Here is a 17,113-nt window from a genome sequence, read left to right on the forward strand (position 1 = left end):
TATTACTAAGTTTAGCGCCTTGCTTCTGTCATAGTGAGTAGACTATCACTCTGTTTTTATATCCTCCTATAACTTTTATTTTGCGATGTACTCTGCATTTTGTACTCCAGGCCCCAAAGTACCCGAGATTTTATTTAAGGTAACTGGAACTGAATATTGTTCAATTGGGGTAACCACTGCTGGACATCTTGGAGAGAAGAGAAAAGGAATTTGACTTTCAGAAGATGACAAGTCAGGAATAGACACATGTACACTTGATTAAGTGCAAAATAGACTGTGGTCCCCTCCTCCTGCTCCCCAACGATAGTGAAACAAGAGAGCTGGCATTGATTAGTGAGAGCAAAGAAACAGCCAAACAATCTGAAAGGTGTCAGGCCAGCTGTAACAGGGTGTCAAGGTTCTTCTCTCTTTATCCACCCTGCTGGAAGGAGATACTGACTAATTTATGCAGACTCATTGTGGCAGGTGTGCTTCTGGTGTGGAGTTAGGAGTGGCACTAGTTAAAGAGATCTGGTCTCTACAGTGGAGAACTCTCTGCAAGGAAGCCCTAAGAACAGCCAAGCTTAGGGAGAAAGCTTAGACTGAAGTTTGTTATTGTTTAAATTACCAACAAAACCATACCCAAAGAAGAGGGTAAGGGTTGACTAAATACAGTAGGCCACATCCTCAGCTGGTGTAAACTGAAGTCAACTGAGCTTTGCCAATTTCCACTGGCTGACTATGTCTGGAGTACAAGAGAACTCTTGGTGTGTGGGAAAGGAAACCAGATAATGTACTCTCTTCATATGATGATGATGAGACAGTCTTTCCATTCCACTAGTTTCTCTGGAGGATATTGAACAGCAGGTACTAAAGACACACCTTTTTAAAATCAGCCAGTCCACATAATTAGCATCCAAGAGTTTTAAAATAGCTATCAGAGGAGCTCGCTGGACCATAGATATTGATTTTCAATAAATCTTGGAACACTGGTGAAGTTCCAGAAGACTGGAACAAAGTGCCAATATTTAAAAGGGTAAATGGGATGACCCATGTAATTATAGGCCTGACAGTCTGACATTGATCCTGGCAAGATAATGGAGCAGCTGACTTGAGGAAGAGGACTTGATCAATACAGAATTAAAGGAGGGTAATATAATTAATGCCAAGCGACTTGGGTTTATAGAAAATAGATCCTATCAAACTAACTTGATGCCTTTTTTGTTGAAACAAGAAGTTTGGTTGACAAAAGTAATATTGTTGATGTAATGTAGTTCGACGACTATAAAGCATTTTACTTGGTACGCACAACATTTTGATTAAAAAATTAGAATGATGTAAAATTAATATGGCACACGTTAAATGGATTAAAAGCAGATGAACTGATAGGTGTCAAAATTTAATCTTAAACGGGAAGTCATGATTGAGTGTTTGTATTTCCAGTGCGCTCCCAGAGGGCTCAGTTCTTGGCCCTATGCTATTTAACATTTTTATCAATGACCTGGAAGAAAATATAAAATTATCATTAATAAAGTTTGCAGATGACACAAAAATTGAGGGAGTGGTAAATAATGTAAAGGACAGGACACTGACACAGAGGAACCTGGATCACTTGCCAAACTTTGCACAAACAAACAGTATATATTTTGATATAGCTAAATGCAAATGTAACGTCTATGAAAAAAGAATATAGGCCATAATTACAGGATGGGGGCTGTATCCTGGAAAGCAGTGACTCTGAAAAATATTTGGGGTTGCTGGTGGATAGTTAGCTTAACATGAGCTCCAGTGTCCAAAAGGGCAAATGAGAGCCTTGGAAGTAGAAACAGGGCAATTTCAAGTAATAGTAATGAGATTATTTTACCTCTGCATTTGGCACTGGTTTGACCACTATTGGAATACTGTTTCTGGTTGAAAATTTTGAAAAATTGGAGAGGGTTCAAAGAAAAACCATGGGATTGATTAAAGGGTTAGGAAGCATACCTTATAGTGATAGGCTCAAAGAGCTCAATCTATTTAGCTCAACAAAGTGAAAGTAAACAATTATAGTCTGAAAGAACTGACATGGGGAACAAATATTTAAAAATGGGCTCTTCAATCTAGCACAGAAAGGCATAATATTTCCCTGGGTGGATACTGAAGCGAGACAAATTGAGACAGGAAACAAGGCATAATTTTTTAACATTAAGAGTAATTAACCATTGAAACATCTTACCAAGGGGCATGGCGGATTCTCCATCAATGGCAATTTTTAAATCAATATTGGATGTTCTTCTAACAGCTATTATGCAGGGAATTATTTGGGGGAAATTCTATGGCCTATGCTATCCAAAAAGACAGACTAGATGATCACAGTGGTCCCTTCTGGCCTTGGAATTTATGACTCTACAAACTGGTTCCCAAATGTCAAAGGTTTTCTTCTCACTTTTATGCAAAGAATGATTATGGAAAACCATACAACTTATATGAAAAAAAAATTATTTTCTAAAACACTAGTTAGACCTGTTCAGTGATTACTCACTGATGGCCCGCAGTGGGGTTTCTGCTACTGGTATGGTTTCACACACAAATCAGATCTTCAGCCGAATGAAGCACCTCTCCTTTCCTCCAGAAATTAACAAACGGCCCAAGTGATTACTTCTGAAGCGTTGCATTCACTGTTACACAATAATCTAGCATTCATCATGCTTTCATAGAATCATAGAATCATAGAATATCAGGGTTGGAAGGGACCCCAGAAGGTCATCTAGTCCAACCCCCTGCTCAAAGCAGGACCAATTCCCAGTTAAATCATCCCAGCCAGGGCTTTGTCAAGCCTGACCTTAAAAACCTCTAAGGAAGGAAATTCTACCACCTCCCTAGGTAACGCATTCCAGTGTTTCACCACCCTCTTAGTGAAAAAGTTTTTCCTAATATCCAATCTAAACCTCCCCCACTGCAACTTGAGACCATTACTCCTCGTTCTGTCATCTGCTACCATTGAGAACAGTCTAGAGCCATCCTCTTTGGAACCCCCTTTCAGGTAGTTGAAAGCAGCTATCAAATCCCCCCTCATTCTTCTCTTCTGCAGGCTAAACAATCCCAGCTCCCTCAGCCTCTCCTCATAACTCATGTGTTCCAGTCCCCTAATCATTTTTGTTGCCCTTCGCTGGACTCTCTCCAATTTATCCACATCCTTCTTGAAGTGTGGGGCCCAAAACTGGACACAGTACTCCAGATGAGGCCTCACCAATGTCGAATAGAGGGGAACGATCACGTCCCTCGATCTGCTCGCTATGCCCCTACTTATACATCCCAAAATGCCATTGGCCTTCTTGGCAACAAGGGCACACTGCTGACTCATATCCAGCTTCTCGTCCACTGTCACCCCTAGGTCCTTTTCTGCAGAACTGCTGCCTAGCCATTCGGTCCCTAGTCTGTAGCTGTGCATTGGGTTCTTCCGTCCTAAGTGCAGGACCCTGCACTTATCCTTATTGAACCTCATCAGATTCCTTTTGGCCCAATCTTCCAATTGGTCTAGGTCCTTCTGTATCCTATCCCTCCCCTCCAGCGTATCTACCACTCCTCCCAGTTTAGTATCATCCGCAAATTTGCTGAGAGTGCAATCCACACCATCCTCCAGATCATTTATGAAGATATTGAATAAAACCGGCCCCAGGACCGACCCTTGGGGCACTCCACTTGATACCGGCTGCCAACTAGACATGGAGCCATTGATCACTACCCGTTGAGCCCGACAATTTAGCCAGCTTTCTACCCACCTTATAGTGCATTCATCCAGCCCATACTTCCTTAACTTGCTGACAAGAATACTATGGGAGACCGTGTCAAAAGCTTTGCTAAAGTCAAGAAACAATACATCCACTGCTTTCCCTTCATCCACAGAACCAGTAATCTCATCATAAAAGGCGATTAGATTAGTCAGGCATGACCTTCCCTTGGTGAATCCATGCTGGCTGTTCCTGATCACTTTCCTCTCATGCAAGTGCTTCAGGATTGATTCTTTGAGGATCTTTGAGGCTTTAAAATGTGTCACACTGAAGACTTAGATTTGATGTGCTCCTAAGCACCAAGGAACACAACAATGTAATAGGGAGGTGCTGTACAGGGGACCCAAGACAGACACAGTGACACAACTGGACCTCCAGTCCATCCTTAGAAGCAGTGATGATGTAAACACATGATTTTTTTTAAAACATTTGTACTCTGGCGGCACCCAATGGCCCCAGTCAGGATGTGGGTTCCATTTCACTAGGTGGTACACAAAAATATGGGAAGCTACAGTCCTGCAAGTAAAGGGGTGGGGGATCTGCAGGCTGGAAGGCTCAGAATTAGAAGGAACTGGTTTAGAGAAGGCAAGAAAAGGAGATAGCAAGTGCCTATTCCCAATGTTAATGATTATTTACACCAATATATGCAGTCTGCAAACTACATGCCACTTGACAAACAGATTGAGTCACATTCCTTTCCCTTAAGTGTTTACAACTCAAGTAAAACACACAGAAAGATAAGCACTCCCAATGTGATCCATGACTTCTGAACTCATAACAAGGCCTCCATTCAAGGCAAAGGCAGGGGTTTCTAAGAGCCTGGGGAGGACATTATATCAAGTTAATTGAGGGAGCTAGAAAAGGGCTGGGGCAGCACACTGAGTCAGAGAGGAGTAGGAAGTAGGAGACAGAGAAGAAGCCAACAGGACACAGGAAAGGTTCAAATATAGGTCAGGCAAGGGACAGACATAAGGGAGGGTACAGATAACATCCAGGGAAATAGATATTCTTTGTGTCTTAAAAACAATAGCCCAAGCCATAGAGCAAGATGAGAAAATGGCTTTTGTCTAAAGAACCCTTGCCCATCTGTTTTACTCTAATTTGCAGTCTACTTTGCCAAAAGAAGTCAGGCTCCCTGAAGCACCATTAAAATAAAAATGATTAGGAAGGGAATTGAAGCAGATAGTACACACGAGTTGTGAGACACACAGATTTAGTTCTGGAAAATGAAAGGTTGTTTGTTTGGTTTTTTAGATTTGCGGTAAAAAAGCACAAAACTGAAATAGGATCAGGCAAAACACTGAAAATGCATAGGGCTGACTGGAATATTTTCAGTTTCTACCATTACATCTGTTTTAGGATTTAATAAACCAGATACAAGTAGCCCAGACTTTCAAAAATACAAGTATAAAGTTAGACTCCTAAGGCAAAGTTTAGACACCTAAAAAAATGGCCAGATTTTCAAAAGGGCTGAGCATCGAGAACTCCTATTGACTTCACTGCTGGAGTCTTGAAGACCCGTGGAACTTTGGAGAGTCAGGCCAGTTTTTTAGGGACTTTAATATGGACTTCAGAGCATAACTTTGGTCATCCATTTTAAAAAAAACCTCAGCATACAATTTTTGCATTCAACTCTAAAGTTGCTGAAAATAACTTGCTCAATTTATCACTTAATATCCCTGAACGATCTTGGTAAACAGAACCCCAAATATACATTTCCAGCTGAAATATCATATAGATGATTATTTAGGAAACCATTCTAACCTGAGCTATGCAAAATTAAACATTTTGTGAGAAAAGTATTAAACAACACTAGACACTTGGAAATCTGCTGGCTGTCAAAATATGGAAACAGGCACGTCTTAAATTTAAGACATCATGATTATTTTATTCATTCAGTCACTTTTTTTCTGCTCATTTCTCCAGTGCAGTGCCACTTAACATATTCCATCAGAGTTAAGAAGACAAAAAAGGAAGAAAAGAGAAACAGAACAGGAGGTATGGAAAGCATTTTGTTTCATAAAAAAAAATAACCATCATGACAGTGTAGTTGTGGAAGTAGTTCAGGTCTGTTAATGTTTGACATAAGTGTGAAATTTTAAGTAAGTAGACAGTTTCCAATGAAAAGTAATAGTATAATAAAGTGAAAGGAACCTAAAAATTAATAAACTCAGAGATTATTTTCATCATAAAGCTCTTTGGTATAAACCAGCTCCTAAAAAACTACTGTCCCTGGTAGCAGTTCCATTGAAGCCCATTATATACATTCCCTTTACAGGATTCTCTTCATTATTATATGAAAACTTTGTCTCTCAGGGACAACTTTACGCAGAGGATGCTTTACTTTGCATAAGAGCATCACAATGCACAGTACAATGCACAGGAAATGCACGGTATTGTTTCAAATAGAATATATTTCCCTTTAGCCTCCATATAGCTTATTAAATATGATAATACTCCTGGTATATACAGTCCAAACTACCACTGATGTTACGCACCTGCTTTGTTGTATTTTACATAGTCCTAATTTCAAAGGATCAATTGCATACTTATTGATATGCTCTTTCACAATTTTGGGTCAAACTAAGTAATCCTGAAATCTGATCAGGAAAGTTTTCTTTCATTACATACCTCATTGTGATTCTTGTTCAACCATTCCTTAATAGTGGTAAGGGCAATAACAGCAGCAGGCTCATTTGGAAAACCTGAACAAAGAGTGGAAATAAAAAGAAGAAAGAGGTAAGTTGTGTGTGTATAAAAACATACGAAAAATATAAAAGATCTGATAATGTCAGGTGCGACAATGACTTTTATCAGCAGGAGCTGGGGATTATAGTTGGTAAAAGTTTTCCAAATTTAAATTTTTCGATAAAGTTCTTTATCAACATTTTGAGTTTAAAGAAGGATGATTTGCAGTTTTTTAATGAAAATACCATCCCTTTTTTATTCCAGGCATATACATAGTCAATTTTTTTGGAATTTTGAAGTGTTAAATTAAAAAAAAAACATGGCAAGTTTTTTTACCCATATTTTGATCAACTCTATGTGGCAAAACTCTGTTATTCAAGAGCGGTAGAGTACAGGTCATACCACAGAACTGGAAATAAAACCTTTATATCACACAAACATGTATTATGTTTATGCTTCATAACATATAGAAAAACTATTTTAGAAATATCTTAAGAGTTTTTAAAAATCTACTTTTTAAAAAATCTAGTTGCCTGTAAAACCATGAGTCCAACTCTGAGAGCCTCATAAGGAGGAAAACAAATGAAATTATGGGTTGAATGTGACTGAGATGTCAGAAGTGCTAGACAGAAACACCTTTATCACAGTTTGGTATACATCAGTGTACATGTATAGTATTTTACACTTTATTCACACACCCCATAGGTGGAACCAATTCCCCACTTCCTGAAAGTGAAAAAAGAAAACCCTCAATGGCCTTGATTGTCCATTGCCTTGCAGCTTAATGGGCCTAATTCTCATCGGTACTAAGGGTACATTTAGACTCACGTTAGGATCTCATTAAATTGCCAGAGCAGTGACCATGACATTTAAGGAAACTCACTCCTTCGGAATTATTTTAGTTTCTGTGCCTTAATGTTAGCCAAACAGGAAAAATTATTTACATGCTTCAAACCAAGTGTCCATTCACTTTGAGTCGTGTCTCCATAACATCATTTCCCCAAAAGAAGGATTTTACTCTCATCAAGTGCACAGTTTTGAACTGACAAATCACACGTCTACTGTCTATTAGTTTAATAGGTTAAAACACAAACAGACATTAATAGCACTTGATTAATATTAACATTCAATATATGCAAACATTGTATGTTTCCTATTAAAGCATAAACCTTTCCTTTTAGGGCCCAAAACCAGAGAGGTGCCAAAGACCTTCTACCCTTATTGAAATCAATGGGAGTCGATCAATGGGGTCCTCTGCAATTTGCCGGTATGATCCCCTAGGGTTGCATGTCCTTGAAACATTTAACAAGGACGTTATTAAGTTTACTTGGGCCTCCCTCAGTGCAGTCGGCTGGACTTGACTTCTCGAGGTCCCTTTGAGCCCTACATTTCTATGAGTCTATGACTCTAAGTTATCAACACAATTTCCTCATACCACAAACCAATGATCAGTTCTATTTTCAATTAACAGAACTCAAAACAGGCTCTTCTTAACAGTATCAGAGGGTCAAATTCTACTCTATTTGAACACTGGTAACATTGACGTCAAACAAATGTGTGCAAATGCACCCCAGGGAAGAATCCGACTCTTTGTATGAATTTCATTTCAGTTGGGTAACAGACATCTATTACATGCAAATTAATAAAACCCTTCCTAACAAACCAGGCTAGCATTTCCCTGCCTTGTATTTGACATGTCTGCTTGGGCACACAATGGTTGGGTAGTAATGCCAAGCATATTTCAGACATGTAAATTTTACCATTGCTTATACATGGAATATTTATTTACAGAACAAGTTTCCTTCTAGCAAGATTTACCTTTAAGACTTGATTTTCCTCCCCACTGCAGGGTTCTTGCCCAAAGCTGCGATAAAATATTCTCAATTTTATGGAATTATAAATCTCTGAGTAAATTGTACATTATTTAGAAAAATGCAGAAAAATGCTTCCATACTAACTAATCTTAAATAGAAGTTGATCTACAAAATTGGTGCTCAGTTACCACTACTAAATAGCCAGAATGTGAAAGAAACAGCTTGGGGAACAAAATAAAAACCCTAACCTCTATTCATGATTTCAAGAACTATCTTAAAATCTATAGGAGACTTTTAGGACCACTGTTACCAAAAAAATAAAATAAACCTAATTATTTTACACATTTTTTCCTGGTGATATTACTGAAAAAGATAATCACGTTGGCTTTAGGCATAACTGATGAACAACGAGAGAAGGATGGAATTTCACTTGCTATTTTGTACTCTCTCAGCACAAAAGGCCCTACATGTGCTTGAATTCAGTGAACATGAAAACATTTTGCTTTATAGACTTAGGTGAAGGGAGATGAAATGCAATGTGATCTTTTAAAACATGCTTTTGTTTTGTTTTTATCTTAAATCTGCATTTCTCAGCCACAACAGTCCTTGTCTGCTCACTCCCACCCTCCCTCCCACAGACATACCGTTTCCTTTCTGCAAAAAAGCAATCTCAGTGAGCACGTGGGAATCAAATTACTTGAAAGAAATGAGTTTGAGGAGCGTCATGGTTAACCAATTGCTGGAGCAGCAGCTTAAACAATTCTGACTAACAGCTCAATTTCACAAAAGATAAAACAGATAAAGTAATAAGATCGACATTGGCCCATATTACTGCGGTGAGTGTTCCTCCAGAATACTGAAAAGGACAAAGGCACAAAAAGCCAAGGGAGCATTAGCCATAAGGTACAAGCAAACTCCGTATCCACACAGCACATTATTTGAATTATTTGGGGGAGGGGTAGTATTTCTCTTGTGAAGTTTAAATTTAATTTACAAGAAAAAAAGTTTATTTCCACACACAGCCGCTAATATGGAACTGTTTTCCCCAGATTCTCCAGTGGCTAAAATGGCGGCATCTTGGAAATAATACTGTGCAGCAATGTAAAAACATTGAGAGCCATCTTAGGTGAAATGGAAATTTTGATCCGACCTTCACCATTCTGCTGGGACTGCGAATTACCACTCACATTCTGTTAGCAGTAGCCATTTTAAAATCTTTTCCTTTCCATATAGCAATATTCCTATCACAGTTGGCAGGGGCTTACGTTGCACCCACTAGGTTAAAAGTGCTGGCACGCTGTATAAATACGCTGATGAATTTCTGCTGACTCACTGAGATAGGTGTGGCTCATTAATCCTACATTGGATTTAAGATGGTAGAAGGAACTAGGGTCTGAGACAGAAAAAACTCTAGGCTAGGCTGAGCTTTGTTCTCCTGTTGTTATTTCACACTGCTTATAAAAGAATTCCAGAAAGTGGGGTGAGCGTGGGCACTCACCCTGTGCATTTGTTTTGTGCCAGACCGGGAAAGGACTTCAGCCATAACTATGCCATGGATGCTACAGTGACATAGCTCCTGTGGTGCGGATGCTGACTACAGCGAGAGAAGGGGGTTTTCCATCACTGTAGGAACTCCACCTCCGCAAGTGATGGCAGCCAGTTTTGATGGAAGCATTCTTCTATCAACCCACTTGCATCTACACTGGGGATTAGATTATGTCCACGTAGCAGCACTCAGGGGTGTGGAGCTGTAGCTATGTCAAACTTTTAAATGTAGAGCAGGCCTAAGCCTATTCACACTTCCCTGTAAGTTTCTTCTTCTATTATCCCAGAATATTAACATTAATAAAAGACTCAGAAGCTGCTATACATACTTGCTCAGTCTTCACAGCCACTGGTTTCTTTTCATACTATTTGAGACTGGCTAGCTGTCTGTCTTTAGCGAATATTGGTATATACGCTGATATGTTCATTCTCTTGATTTCCAAAAGTGTGTTATCAAAAAAGGTGCATGTCATAAAAATACACTTTCAATTGCTAATTTAAATAAGAAGAGAATCAAAAGGATCTTTCATCAGTTTTGCCCTTACAGGCTCCCTACTTTTAAAAAAACCAGTTATGACTAGGGCTGGGTGGAAAAGAAGAATTCAGCTGTGTAAAAAAAATTTGAGGTTCCACCATTTGTTTTCATTCCTATGTGGAACAAAAATGAGACTTTTCAATAATTTTCATTAAAAAGGAGGAGGAGGAGAAAACCCACAGCCACAGGCATAGTTTGCAAGCCTTGGGTAGGTGTGTCCCCTCCCCCACGCACAGCCCTGTTGGCCTGACTGGAGCTGTCTCCCCAAATATAGAGGTCAAACTACTCCGATGTCACAGCAGACTACACCCATAGATCAGTAGATTGGCCTGGGATGTGGGGGACCCAGCTTCAAGGATCTTCCCTGCCTTTCGCTTGGGAACAGGGACCTGAACCTAGGTCTTCCAACAGCCCAGATGGGCTATTGGCTTTTCTGGGCACTCGTTCTCAATTCCATCCTGCATCTGAGAAGCCTTCCCAACTGAAGTTTCATTGAAATTAAAACATTTCAGTGAAAAGTTTCAGTTTTGATAAATCGTCTTCTTCGAATGGAAAAAAGTGTTATCAAAAAATTCCCAACCAGCTCTCCTTATGAATGAACTGCATCCTTTATACATCTTTGCATATATCTATTACCCTTGGTGACAGCCTGTGAAAGCTTCAAAGATCTTCAAACATACATGCTCTGGTATCTGTTTCAGGACATTTTATCTTCTTTCTTTCTGGGAATTACAACAGTGACCAGCTAAATGGTTTCTGAAACAAATTCTGTGCTATGCAAGCTGTTCCAACTACCATTGTCCTAATTCTCCTGAGGAGAGATGATAAAAGAATTACTCTGAATCATTTGAAAGAGATTATATAAAAGAGAAGCAGATCTTTTTAGGGAAGGAGGATGTTGAGTAGTGGTGAGGTGAAAGGGATGGTCGTTGAGGATATATGTTGGGGTCTCCACTCTATCTTCTGTTATTTCCTGGAAAATGATTAGCATGATTTACTCTGAGGACAAAGAGAGAGCACAAAACTCCCCTCCTTCATTAATTTATGGAGAACCTGATGAAATTCCCTGTGGTCAGACACTCTGGGGTAAATATTCAGCTTCTTGTGCTGTGGGAATTTACCAAAGGAACATCCATGCTATTGTTAAATGGTATTGCATGCCTAATTTGCCTGTGCAGTATGTGGAAAATGTCCAGTGAGTAACAGTATAATGAGGATTTTGTGGGAGAATATTAATGGAGTTCTATTTTAGTGACTTTGAGATTGTACAGAGACACTAAGGGTTTTATTACTTAGGATTGACCCAGAGTAAAGTTAAGTACTAAGGGTGAAAAATGTTACTGTCAGTTAATATGCAACCAAACCAGCCTATTAACAGCACACACAAATACTAAATAGTCCACATTTAATATGATGCACTTCAAGATGATAGAAACAGGCAATTTCAACTAGCATACAATTTTAACTGAAACAAATGTCTGGGAAGAGATTCACATCAATGACTTTAAACAATGGATAAGTGGCAAACTTAGTCAGTTTAATGGAGAACTCCTAGTGTTGTCTATAAACCTACCCATAGTAGGAAATAAGTCTGAAATGGAGCTTGCAAACATAATCCATCCGCTGTATAGCTACCGATTCATTTCAGACAGCTTCTTACTCTCTTGTGGCTTCTAAAAAAGGGATCTCTTTGTCCTTAATACAGTAATTTACATATTTTAATGCTTTGCTTTCAAACAGTTATGAAAGAGAAGTGAATACAAGTCTGGACAAAGTATTCTTATGAGTCTCTGATAATCAAAAAAGTAACTAGGATGGCATGTTTCTGTGTGCAGCAAGATGTGCTAGTTAGTAGATTTCTACTATATTCGCAAATCACACCTGATTCCTGCTGTTTTATCAATATGAAAAGATAAACAGAATATCTTATATTTGTTTTACAAACTTTTCAACTCTATTCAATAATGTTGAAAGTAAAATCTAATACCAGTAACTCAATAAATCATTCTGATGTACTTTGCAATTACACACAAACTATTTCTGCAGGCATTATTTTTGGCTGGTTAATTTTGCCAGTCGTGAAGTGTTTAGTATGTAGCAATGAGAAAAAGCAGCAGCTGCTGGTGGTGTTGGTGTAGCAATAAAGACAATTTTCCAGGTTCATCTTAAAGAGGTGTTCAACATTCACCCCAAAAATGTTCTGAAACCACACACTGATGCATGTGGGATGAAAATGTGTTCTGAATACACAACCGAACAGTGAACAACTGAGCTTCACTATGGTCATGTGGATTAAGCTTAGCTATTGAGGGCATTGGAATCATAATAGTACAAGTCTATCCATCAGATATGATTGTGTAAAGAGACAAGAGAGCCATATATGATAACCCTACCTCAGGCATAGCTTGCAATACCTGCAGTTGTCCTTCAGCTGTGAAAATTGCAAGATCATAATCACCTAATGCTGGGGTAACTCATTACAACGGTAAATCTGACCTTTTTGAAAGCAAAGATGCTAGTGTTTTACCAACTAGCTTGGGCCTTTTTGCCAGAGGCATGAGATGACTCGTTGACATGCATGCTGCTTGCTCGGCCATTTTTCTTGGTATTGATTTATATTCTCACCTTGAAAAGAAAGTTTGGATCAATCAGAGTAGAGGAGAGGGATAGGACACATGGGCTTTCTGCCAAATGAACTATTTTCTTTACCTCACACAGCCACAACGTACCTCACAACTGCTCCCCACTCAAAAACAAGTTTCTCTCACTAATATCACTGAATGCAACATTTGTAAAACAGTTACTTCCCTGACATCTAGGTCACAAGGTTGCAGACATATTAGTGTAGGTTGTGGCATGTACCAAGGTGACAATTAATTAGCAATTGTGTCAAATGCCACCACAGCCAAAAGAAATATAAGAAATCTCACATAATGCATATGTGAAAATTTCTCAAGAAATGATCATGGCTCACTATTCCTGTTAAGCAGGGGAATGTGCCTTTTAAATCTCTCCTCCTCAGAAAATTCATGACCTCACCAGCAGCAGCTGAAAACTAAATAAACTTTTGAAAGAGTGATTGCAAATACATTCAACACAACTCACAGATGGTAAGCGGGCAGTTGGTAGAGGCTAATAATTACAATAAATATGAACCTAGGAAATCCAGTGAGGAAGCAGATTGAACCAAGCCTAACCCAAAATGCTCCCAGAGTGTGCAGTGGATTGAAAAAAATTAAGTACCCTCCCCTCCTAACGAGCCACGCTCTGGACAAATGGATCACCACAGGTTCAGCCGCACCAAAGAACAGGTATCAGAAGGCATCAGCATCAAACAGACAAGCAGGTGTCACTCTCCTTATCTGACTAGCAAAAGCAAGATAATTTGTGGGCTGAGACACACTGACTTTCCTTACAACAGGGTGGCTCAAGCAAAGCCTGTCAGAGAAATAAACCAATGTGGACTGATTGTTAGACTGAGAGTAATCTCTTGTCAAATCAGCATGGCAATCTACATTCATCATCCTGAATTTCCGCTATTTTGTCTGTAAGTGTTGCTAGGCAGAGCAGTGTCTACGATTTCAAGCTAAGGGGTCAACTAGAGATCAGTGTCTCAGGCCAGTCTACACCTAAAAAAGGTACAAGATAAAAGAACATGTCAGCAATTGTACCTATTAAACACACATTACATTTTGTCCAAATTCATTCTACGTGGTATATTGATATTCTAAGGAAATTAAATGACATTCTAATCACATTAACAGCACAAGGTGAACATAGGTACCAGATACTATCGTTATGGGAGACATATGAGCAAGTAGCGATAGAGAGTAGAGCGAGGCAATTTTTTTCAGATGAGTCATTCATTAGCTGGAAAATGTAGTTTTAGAGAGACCAGACTATTTGTGAATTCAAGTTGAATTTGGCAAGGAGTTTCAGAAAAAAGAAATTGAAAATGTTGTTTTGTTTAGACACTTTCAAAAGAAAACATTTCACCTTTGTTTCAGAATAATGGTTTGCGTAGGAATTGAGCTCGATTCATTTAAAGAAAAACAAACAAGGGAATAACCACGCCTAAAACCTAAACTAAACAAAAAATCTGGGGGAAAAAATTCATTTAACCTGAAACTGGTTTTTTTCAGTTCCGCCAACGAACCCAAAAAATCATTTATTCCCTCAGCTCTAATAGAGAGACTACCACAAACATGCCATAAATTTCCATTGTGGAAAAGATGCAAAATGAAGTCTGTGCTTATGCTGTTTGATGTACTCATACTGTTGCTGTTACAAATTGTGGAATTTTACTGAAAGGACATATTTACACTGGCAACTGCTGAGAGATGCAGTTTTTCTATGAGTCGTAGGACATACGTTCATGCAGGAGACGTATTACAGTTCAGGTTTTCTGGAGAATCACATCTTTCTCTGCAAGAATATCATTTTTCTACAGTATGAGCAGTATGGGATTTTGGCTTAATTTCTCTTTAATGTTTGTAGAGAGCTTTGTGTAGTGGCCACGTCAGAGGTTCTTCAGTGCTCTAAAATTCCTTTAAAAAATATAACAGACAGGCTTCTCTTTGGAGCTACACTGATAATCAAATTGCTTCATAGTTGTGATGCTTAATGTGTTATGTAATGGATTTTTTCTTGCTCAGAGTATTTCTGAAATGCACATGGGAAGTGTTAGAACATCAGGCAGAGCACAATAGTGAAATAACAAAGGGAATGTCACCAAAACACTGAAAGGGGATTTTTGCAGCTCTCATTGCCCTGACAATGCAGGGCTGTATATGTGCAGTTAGAACACACACACACATAATGCAAATATTTAGTTAACTACTCCATATGAGAGAGAGTCTTAAATACGTACATATATATTTGTAGGTGTAGATATTAATATCAATCAATATCATGTGTGCGTATATAGATACATGCATGTGAGGGCAGATGCAATGTTTGTGTGTCCATACATAAATATTCAGACATATACACAATTATTCATTATTATTATGATGATTCATCTATATATTTCTAACTTCTGAACAAGCCAAATTGTCTTCCAAGCTTATGACATAATATAACAAAAAGTAATCTGAATAAAGGTGCAAACCACTAATCAACTGTGAAATCTCCATCATACACTGAATTGAACAGCAATAGGACACTGGCTTCATGTATAGTTAAGATTCCAAAAGATTAAACAGCCATTTCTATCCACTGATTTAAATGCATATGCCTTGCTGTTCTTTATTGAACAAAAGTGTACAAAAAATGATCCCACTTTCCCAAAGTGTACCTGCCTACACTGCAAAGACATATATTTAGAGATAAATATATATAGTCTATAGTACTGTAAATCCAATCCATTCACACAAACTCTAAATGACTATAGTCTAGAGAAGTGGTTCTCAGCCATCTCCCTACTGGCACAACCCGAGGACCCTCCTCCCTTCTAGTTGTGATCTAGCCAGGACAAGCCTGCCACATAGCAATATAGGAAGGATAGAGCGCTCATAACTCCGAGACACCTATGCCTCCCTAGCCTAGAGTTGTATAATTATGCTTGTAGTACGTATCCAGAGTAGCTATGTATCTGCTTTATAGTAAGGGGGGGAAATATTCTAAAAAAATAAACAGAGATAGAATACAACTTCATTGCACGAGCAAGCCAGTTGGCCTACAGACAGTTAGTGGAACACTAGTTTTATTTCTCAGTGGATTCCTTAGGTGAAATCTCGGCGCCAATGAACTCAATGACAAAACTTCCACTGGCTACAATGGGGCCAGAATTTTACTCTTTCTGTCCAGAGGCAAAAAAAAAAAGCCCACATCTCCTGTCCATCGGCAGATCCATTAAACTATCCCACCCTTGCAGGTCTCTCTCTTTGCTATCCTGTAGAATAATGAAATTATACATGGACAATGGCTAAAAATATAGAAAGAAAACAAGCTGCTCAATTCCACTAAAGACTTGGGGGAAAAAAAAAGTGACACCTTAGCCTTGTCATATCAGCACTGCCCTTTAAAACCACTTCCACGGTCATTTTGGCTATTCTGCTTTCTAGTGCAGCCCTGAAACCTAGTAGGATTATCAGAAAGCAACAGAGTACTCAGTAAAGGCTCTGCACATACGAGAAGAAACAAAGAAGTGTGGCATTATTTCTACTGAAGCACAGTTCTTATCTCCTTTCTAACAAGACTGCAAAGAAAATCAAAGATTTCCCAAGAGAGCATTGGGAGCTAGGTAAAAAATACACACATGCTTAGTGCCTTCTGAAAAATCAGAAACAAAAATTTCCTTTTATCATTTTCTCCTAAAGTCTTATTTGGAAAACTGGAAAGACGTTACAGTACCCTGACCCCGGGAAGGCTGGGTGAAAAGCAAGATACTATCTGAGGCACATTTAATCTAGTTAGTTTGCTCTTTTAACAAATGCAGTATTGATTTTAGGTTTCTCTATATTATTCAGACTGATTTTTCACCTTGCCTACAGTAGTGATAAAAACATAGTAAAGGGTCACACAGACCAGCAGTTACTTATTCAGAAAATCTACAACAGTTGAAAGCTGAAATGCTTCCAGAGAGATATGAGCTCAAAAACGCCACTACATTTTGGAAGAAAGAAAGAAAAAACTTCCTGTATTCAGTACTTACAATGGCCACTGTTTTTCACTTCATATTAGATCATTCTGTATGATATCAACCTCCACTACATAAAATGCTAAAAATGCATGTGTCGTACGTCTGGCATGACATATCCCTGCATTATCTCAACATTTTC

General features: G+C 38.7%; 1 protein-coding gene across 1 annotated transcript in view; it reads right to left on the reverse strand.

Moving 5' to 3' along the window:
• MACROD2 (mono-ADP ribosylhydrolase 2) overlaps positions 1-17,113 on the reverse strand; it is a 1,318,211-nt gene that overhangs the window by 367,581 nt on the left and 933,517 nt on the right. Inside the window, exon 8 of the mRNA XM_073339564.2 lies at positions 6,381-6,454. Within this exon, the coding sequence (XP_073195665.1) occupies positions 6,381-6,454 (74 nt within the window). The remainder of the gene's footprint in view (positions 1-6,380; positions 6,455-17,113) is intronic.

This window comes from Lepidochelys kempii, chromosome 3, assembly GCF_965140285.1.
Source record: "Lepidochelys kempii isolate rLepKem1 chromosome 3, rLepKem1.hap1, whole genome shotgun sequence".
NCBI classification, from domain to species: domain Eukaryota; kingdom Metazoa; phylum Chordata; order Testudines; family Cheloniidae; genus Lepidochelys; species Lepidochelys kempii.